Source organism: Gossypium hirsutum, chromosome A12 (assembly GCF_007990345.1).
Source record: "Gossypium hirsutum isolate 1008001.06 chromosome A12, Gossypium_hirsutum_v2.1, whole genome shotgun sequence".
Taxonomy (NCBI): domain Eukaryota; kingdom Viridiplantae; phylum Streptophyta; class Magnoliopsida; order Malvales; family Malvaceae; genus Gossypium; species Gossypium hirsutum.
The window spans coordinates 83,754,853-83,763,104 of record NC_053435.1 but is presented as its reverse complement, the minus strand read 5'-3'; the positions used below and the strand labels follow the sequence as shown (position 1 = coordinate 83,763,104).

The window sequence follows — 8,252 nt, the reverse complement described above, 5'->3', positions numbered from 1 at the left end:
GAATATCGATAGAAAATTTCATGAATTGCATGTCTAATTTGCCTATTAGGACTTAATTGAAAAAGTTGATAAATATGAGTTTTAGATGTAAAAGAATTTAATTGAAGAGCATAATTGAAGTAGAGGTCCTTAAATGGTAATTATACCATTAGGTTTTCATGGACAAAAATGGACATACATAGGTAGAAATAACCAAAGTTTTTAACGAAAGGGTATTTTAGTCATTTGGTAATTAAAAGATTAAAAAAAGGAAAATGATGGCAAAATATGTCCATCTTCTTCATTAGGACGAAATTTCAAGGGTTCTCCATAGCTAGGGTTTGTTTCAAGCTTCCAAGCTCCATAACCAAGAAAGACGTGGAATCGACCTTGATCGGGGAAAGGAAAAGATTGTGGACTAAATTGCAAAATTTTTTTATTTTGTATCGAGTTTTGTCAAGTCAGCTCAGAAATCGGAAACGGTTGGAGGATCGCTCACACTATCCGTGGACCATTTTGGTATAGTGGCTTGTATACCTTGAGTATGGCATGTACAGCATGATAATCATTTTGTGTATGTAATCTTATGATATGGCTATTGAGTGATAAGGAAATGTTTAGTTATGATTAGCCATTGGAATGGCTAATAAAAATTCATGTATGGTGTTATGCATGCTTAATGTGCTATCTAAACCATGGAATTTCATAAAAATGTGAAATTTGCTATAAAATAGTATCATACGGCAGCAATGACGTGAGTTTGAAAAATCACTAAAAATAATAGAGACCAAATTAGATGGTGAATAAAATATGAAATTGAATCTTATTAAGTCTATTTTCATATGGAAGAAATAAAAAGGTAAATGAGTTGTATTTTATGAGATATTTGGCTTTTGGTGTAACAGGGTCAGAGTGATTTCTGAATCCCCTGTTCTGAGTTTAGAAATTCACTAAAAATTGTAAAAAATAATTAGGAGTCATAATTTATATGTATATATTCCTTATTGTGTCTACTTTTAATAGAAATAAACGGAATAGTCATATGAATTCTGTAAAAAGAGAAAAGTGATTCAAAGTAAATAGAGGTCAGAGCAGTTGAACACTGAAACAGGGGAAATTTTAACTAATAAACTATACTAATTGGCAAGACCAAAAATTCTGTAAAAAAATTAGTAAATATATATGTGAGTCTAGTTTTAGGGAAAATTTACGGATTTGAATTTTGAGTTTTGTAACTCGAGATATGAAATTTTTTGCGACTGTGATGCAGATAGACAGTTTATTACGAAAGGTAAAATAAATTGTTTAAAATTGTTTAAGTGATAATTTAAGTCTGTTAACGCCTCGTGCTCGACTCCGACGACGGTCTCGGGTAAGGGGGTATTACATGACGCCTATTGGGCTAGTCCAAGCATGACTATTGGATTCGACTTCTTGCTCTTCCCAAGCTCGATCCACATAGCTTGCTAATGCATCTTGAAATTTCTTAGCTCGTGACCGAGTTATAGGCCCTCATGGCAGCTCAATGGATTCGGTAGTGACTTCCCGAGCTAAGGTCGCATCAGGCTACTTGCTCCCCAAGAGTTTTGAATAGTGATGACTGTCTAAATAAACCCTAAGTCAAGATTTTTTATATCTATCGTTGTAATAAGGGTTTTTAGTGTGATTTGTTGTGACTTTTTTTGTTGTTGTCAAGGAGTTTGTACCGAGCTTTTGTTTTTTATTCCTCTTTGAAAATGTTTTGATTAAAAAAAAATTAGTGTAACATCATCACACTTTAACGAAATTTAAATTTAAAGATAAAATTAAAAAAAATATCAAACACCATACTAATATCAACCAAAAAAATTTTACAGACCAAGATAAAGTTACCAAATTTAGATATAAGTCTTGCTTTTATCCCTAAATGTTATTTGATTGATGATTTCAAATGTTTCATGTGATAATCAACTTTTTTTGTGATTGTTGTCTCTAATGTTATAAATAATAAACTCCAAGGCAAACCCATCAAATCAATCCAATTAAATAGCGGGAAACAGAATAAAATAAAATAAAACTTCTAGAAGAAAATATTAAAATTGAAAAAGAAACATGACATATAAATATAATAATTTAAAGAATAGATTTGTTCCAAATGCAGACAAAACTTGGCGGTGTCTATTGTCAATATCCCAAGTTGTGATTTTCCGGTATTTCAGTATAAGCCGTAATAAATGTGAACACGGTTTCATACATTATAAGAAGCTAGAAATGTGTATATATATATATCTCCATCGTCAAATGCATCATGCATCATTTACACAATATTATAACATATCATTGAATGGAGAAAGCTAGAAAAAGAAATTGACTTTTGCAGGGTTGCAGGAAGGTTTATGATAAGTCCTTAAAATTCTTAAAATTTTAAAATTTAATCTCTAAGGAATTTAAGTTTAGTTTAACATTGTTGTTCTAATTGAAAAGTACTTTTAAAAAACTTGATTGGAGAAAGTGTTTTTGAAAAATGTTGTGAAAAAATATAGTTTTTTAATTTAAGGTTTTTGGCATTGCTTTCAAACTTGTCATAGAAAGTTAAAATGTTTATTTTATACATGATATTAAAAATTAAAAAATAAATTAAATTAGGTAATATTTGATTTAATAAAATAATACCTAAAATATAAATTAATGCAAAATTTTAAATATCTTTTAAATAGTTAATATATATAAGGGTATTTTATAATTTATACTTTAAAATGTAAAAATTAAAAGTATCTAAACTCCGGGTAGAGTAATACTTTTTTACCACACTTTCAACCTTAAAAGCCAAGTGTTTGGCATTACTTTTGAGGTGAAAAGGCATTTCTTCACCCCTCAAACTCTTTACTTTTTAAATTTTAAAATTTAGATCTAATTGCTAATACTATTAAATTTATTGGTGTGACATATTAAAATAAAAAAAATACTTAGATAATTATGTACTTAAAATAAATAATATTGTAAATCACTTGAATTTAACAAAATAATTTATACATTGCTAACAGTTGGATCTAAGTTTTGAAATCTGAAAAGTGAAGAGACTAAATAACTAGAAATAATAGTATAGAAACCAAATTTTGAATTTTCAAAGAGTAGAAGGACTTATGACAAATTTAACCAATTGAAAATTATTGAAGACCTTTTTGCAAGACAGAATGTACTTGTTGTTCAAGCAAAGCAATATAAGTAAGCAATACATGTTTCTAAACAACCCAAATTCACTCTTTGAGAGTTTCATTTCAAGTTTTCAACTACCCTTTATTGAATCTTCGGTATGTGAAATGCTTCTCATTGACTCAATTTTTTTCATTTTTGGTGATTTTTTTGGGATTTGGGTAATGCTTAAATCATAGCTTTATCAATGGCGTGTTCTTCGAGCTTCACTACTTACTGTTCAAATAATGGTGAAGCTTTGTTTTAAAAAATTTTGATTCATTTTTTTTAAAAAAAACGAGGTTGTTGTGTTACATCAAACATTCTCGATTTGTCTGTTTTTTTTTTTTTTGCAGCTTCGATATAAATTTTCAAGTTGTTTTGCTTGAGGAGCTTCAATAATGGCTACTGAGAATGGCTCAAATGGTGACACCAACTTACATGAAGCCAGCACATCAAAAAACCAAGAACAGCTTAATGGAGAAAATAAAGACACAGAAACCAACAAAAAGAATGAAAAAACCAACTCTATTCCATTTTACAAGCTGTTTGCATTCGCCGATCGGACAGATATCGTGTTAATGATCATCGGCACGATCGGCGCGATTGGGAACGGTTTATGTATGCCACTTATGACTACCATACTTGGAGATCTTATTGATGCTTTTGGACAAAACCAGAGTAACGACCGAGTAGTTCATGTTGTCTCAAGGGTTGCTTTAAGATTTGTCTACCTCGCTGCCGGGGCCGGAACGGCGGCTTGTCTTCGTAAATAATCTCTCCTTTATATGTCCCAGTTATGTCTCAATTTATCCGTAGACTAATAAAGCTGGGATTTGTTGTTGTTTTTTTTGCAGAGGTGAGTTGCTGGATGGTTACAGGTGAAAGACAAGCTGCAAGAATAAGAGGTTTGTACTTAAAAACCATATTGAGACAAGATATAGCTTTCTTTGATGTGGAAACAACTACGGGAGAGGTCGTTGGACGTATGTCCGGTGACACGGTTCTCATACAGGACGCGATGGGCGAAAAGGTATATATCGAAATCGACTAAAATTTTGGTTGAAATCATTGAAATAATATTAACTAATTTGGTTTTTGCAGGTTGGGAAGTTTTTACAGTTGGTGTCTACATTCTTAGGAGGTTTTGTTATAGCATTTGTTAGAGGATGGCTCCTTGCTCTTGTCATGATGTCAGCTATACCTCTACTTGTAACAGCTGGTGGAGCAATGGCTCTTATTATATCAAAGATGGTGTCTCGAGGACAAGCAGCGTATGCTAAAGCCGGCACCGTCGTTGAAGAGACAATTGGTTCTATCAGAACTGTATGTTCTAACACAACATAGTTGTTGTTCTTGTTGGAAATATGTGACTGATTATTTGATATGGTTCCAGGTTGCATCGTTTACTGGTGAGCAGCTGGCTATAAGTAAATACAGCAAGCTTCTTGTTACTGCGTATAAATCAGGTGTTCATGAAGGGACTGCTGCTGGACTTGGTCTCGGTGTAGCTATGATGATCTTATTCTGCAGTTATGGTATGGCTGTATGGTTTGGTGGGAGGTTGATTTTGAACAATGGATACACCGGAGGTCAAGTCATTAATGTGATTGTCGCGGTATTGATTGGTTCCTTGTAAGTTAAATTCCGAATCTCGACATAATTATGACGCATGCTTCATAGTTCATTGGCTGAAACTGAACTCTTTGTGGTTATGGATATGTTTAAGGTCCCTGGGGCAATCATCACCATGCATGAGTGCATTTGCTGCTGGTCAAGCTGCGGCGTTTAAGATGTTCGAGACTATCAATAGGAAACCGGAGATTGACCCGTACAATATGAGTGGGAAAGTTTTGGAGGACATTAATGGCGATGTAGAACTGAGGGATGTTTATTTCAGTTATCCTGCTAGAACAGAAGAGCAAATTTTCAGTGGATTCTCTCTTTCTATTCCATGTGGTACAACAGTTGCTTTGGTTGGACAAAGTGGAAGTGGGAAATCAACTGTAATTAGTCTTATAGAAAGGTTTTACGATCCACAAGCCGGTGAAGTACTTATCGATGGTATTAATCTTAAAGAGTTTCAACTTAGATGGATTAGGGGAAAGATTGGCCTTGTTAGCCAAGAACCTGTGTTGTTTACAGCAAGTATAAAGGATAATATTGCATATGGAAAAGAAGGTGCAACCGTAGAAGAGATACGAGCTGCTGCTGAACTTGCAAATGCTGCTAACTTCATTGATAAACTACCTCAGGTTCTAATCCTTTGTCTGAAAAACTTGTTTTATATCACATATGTTATAAAAGATATGAAAGGTTTGAACTTTGAACTTAATATGTAGGGACTAGACACCATGGTTGGAGAGCATGGAACCCAACTTTCTGGTGGACAAAAGCAAAGAGTAGCAATAGCAAGAGCAATTCTAAAGGACCCTCGGATATTGCTTTTAGACGAAGCAACAAGTGCATTAGATGCTGAATCCGAAAGAGTGGTGCAAGAAGCATTGGACCGCATAATGGGCAATAGGACTACAATCATCGTTGCTCATCGTTTGAGTACCGTGAGAAATGCAGATACAATTGCCGTAACTCATCGAGGAAAGATGGTTGAAAAAGGGTCACATTCAGAACTACTCAAGGATCCGGAGGGAGCGTACTCACAGCTTATTCGATTACAAGAAGTAAATAAAGAGTCGGAACAAGTAACAGATGTATCAGAAGTTAACCCGGAATCATTTAGACAATCAAGCTTGAGAAGATCAATGAAGCGATCAATCAGTAGGGGATCATCTATCGGAAGTAGCAGCCGCCATTCTTTATCTATAGCCTTTGGTGTGCCTACTGGAATAGAAGTCAATGAACCTGCAGTAGTAGAAACCGAAGACTCTACTGAACAGTCATCAAAGTATCCAGAAGTTCCCATCCGTCGGCTAGCTTACCTCAACAAGCCAGAGATTCCCGTGCTCCTACTTGGAACTATAGCTGCGACTATCAATGGTTGCATACTTCCGATTTATGGTTTACTGATTTCCCGTGTGATTGAAACATTCTATAAACCACCTCATGAGTTAAGACAGGATACAAGATTCTGGGCACTGATATACGTGGCCCTTGGCTCGGCAGCATTATTGGCATGTCCATCTCGAACGTACTTCTTTTCGGTTGCTGGATGTAAACTAATCCAACGAATCCGATTAATGTGTTTTTCAAAAGTGGTTCACATGGAAGTTGGTTGGTTTGATGAACCAGATAATTCAAGTGGTTCAATTGGTGCAAGGCTCTCGGCGGATGCAGCCACAATACGTGCCTTGGTTGGTGATGCACTAGCTCAAATGGTCTCAAACCTTGCATCAGCCGTTGCCGGTTTAGTCATTGCTTTTGTTGCTAGTTGGCAATTAGCATTTATAATCATAGGACTAATCCCTTTGTTAGGGGTCAATGGATATGTTCAAATAAGAGCCATGAAGGGATTTAGCGCCGACGCAAAGGTATGCTCGAAACTATCTAAAAACCCGATAAGTTTTTTAAGCATTTACTTCATTTAGATGTAAATATATTTGCAGATGATGTATGAGGAGGCAAGCCAAGTTGCTAGTGATGCAGTCGGGAGTATACGAACGGTTGCTTCATTTTCTGCCGAGGAAAAAGTAATGGAACTCTATAGAAAGAAATGTGAAGGTCCATTGAAAGCAGGGATAAGGCAAGGGTTGATTAGTGGAGGCGGATTTGGACTTTCGTTCTTCTTGCTCTTTAATGTTTACGCCACCAGTTTCTACTCTGGATCTCGACTTGTTGAGAGTGGCGATGCCACATTCTCGGATGTTTTTCAAGTGAGTCATTTTAAGACCTCATATATTCACAATGTATGTCCCTTTGATACTGAGACCACTACCGAATTTCGCAGGTTTTCTTTGCTTTGACAATGGCAACTGTTGGCATTTCTCAATCAAGCACCCTTGCTCCTGACTCCAGCAAAGCCAGGTCCGCTGCTGCTTCAATATTCGCAATTATCGACCGTAAGTCTAAGATAGACCCGAGTGACGAGTCCGGGACAACATTAGAAAACATGAAGGGTGATATCGAACTTTCTCATGTCAGTTTCAAGTATCCATTAAGACCAGACATTCAAATTTTCCAAGACTTGAGTTTATCTATCCCAGCTGGCAAGGTAACAAAACAATCCTTTTGCAACTTTATAGACACTAAACTATATATGTCTGTGTGTGTGCATGTTAATGTCAACTTTTATTTTTCAGACTGTTGCATTGGTAGGAGAAAGCGGGAGTGGGAAATCCACTGTGATATCATTATTACAGAGATTTTACGATCCCAATTCGGGATGTATCACTATCGATGGAGTCGAAATCCAAACACTCCAATTGAAATGGTTGAGGCAACAAATGGGGCTTGTTAGCCAAGAACCCATTTTGTTTAACGAAACAATCCGTGCTAACATCGCATACGGAAAGGGAGGAAATGCAACCGAGGCTGAAATCTTAGCTGCATCAGAGTTAGCCAATGCTCACAAGTTCATAAGTTCATTACAACAGGTTAGAACTTGATAATAAAATCCGGGTTCAATTCGCTCATACAATCACTTTATAATCAATTATCATACAGGGTTACGATACGTTAGTAGGCGAACGAGGTGTCCAATTATCAGGTGGACAAAAGCAAAGGGTAGCCATTGCACGAGCCATAGTTAAAAGTCCGAAGATACTTCTCCTAGACGAAGCAACAAGCGCGTTGGATGCCGAATCGGAGAGGGTGGTCCAGGATGCATTAGATAAAATCATGGTGGACCGCACGACGGTGGTAGTTGCTCATCGGTTGTCGACTATTAAAAACGCAGATATGATTGCAGTGGTTAAAAATGGTGTCATTGTAGAGAAAGGAAAACATGATACTTTGATAAATATGAAAGATGGTTTCTATGCTTCTTTGGTTGCACTTCATATGAGTGCTTCTACTTCATAAACTGCTGCTTAAATTGTTTGTTTTTGATGTAATCATAAAATTATTGTAAAGTAATCAGCATTTTTCTTGTTCTAATGTATTTTATAATTTTACAATAAGTTTATGATTAAAAGTTGCTTGATAAA

At 35.6% G+C, this 8,252-nt stretch overlaps 1 protein-coding gene across 2 annotated transcripts; it reads left to right on the top strand.

Moving 5' to 3' along the window:
• The first annotated feature begins 3,167 nt into the window (after positions 1-3,167).
• LOC107922854 (ABC transporter B family member 4) lies at positions 3,168-8,225 on the top strand. Of its 2 annotated transcripts, none has more exons than XM_041082897.1 (11): positions 3,168-3,269; positions 3,507-3,918; positions 4,008-4,183; positions 4,255-4,476; positions 4,547-4,785; positions 4,880-5,405; positions 5,493-6,638; positions 6,714-6,980; positions 7,055-7,318; positions 7,407-7,700; positions 7,771-8,225. In XM_041082897.1, the coding sequence occupies exons 2-11, from the start codon at positions 3,552-3,554 to the stop codon at positions 8,125-8,127; spliced, it is 3,858 nt and encodes a 1,285-aa protein (XP_040938831.1). In that variant the 5' UTR covers positions 3,168-3,269; positions 3,507-3,551; the 3' UTR covers positions 8,128-8,225. The 2 variants fall into 2 exon arrangements, with proteins under 2 accessions (XP_040938831.1, XP_016708546.2); XM_016853057.2 differs by having other exon boundaries at positions 3,222-3,401.
• The last annotated feature ends 27 nt before the right edge of the window (positions 8,226-8,252 follow it).

Bases quoted from the DNA above. Each gene is read 5' to 3' on its own strand.
- LOC107922854 (XM_041082897.1), top strand. From the start codon at position 3,552: ATGGCTACTGAGAATGGCTCAAATGGTGACACCAACTTACATGAAGCC. The intron at 3,919-4,007 runs GTAAATAATCTC...TTTTTTTTGCAG, and splicing joins CGGAACGGCGGCTTGTCTTC to AGGTGAGTTGCTGGATGGTT. The intron at 4,786-4,879 runs GTAAGTTAAATT...GATATGTTTAAG, and splicing joins GCGGTATTGATTGGTTCCTT to GTCCCTGGGGCAATCATCAC.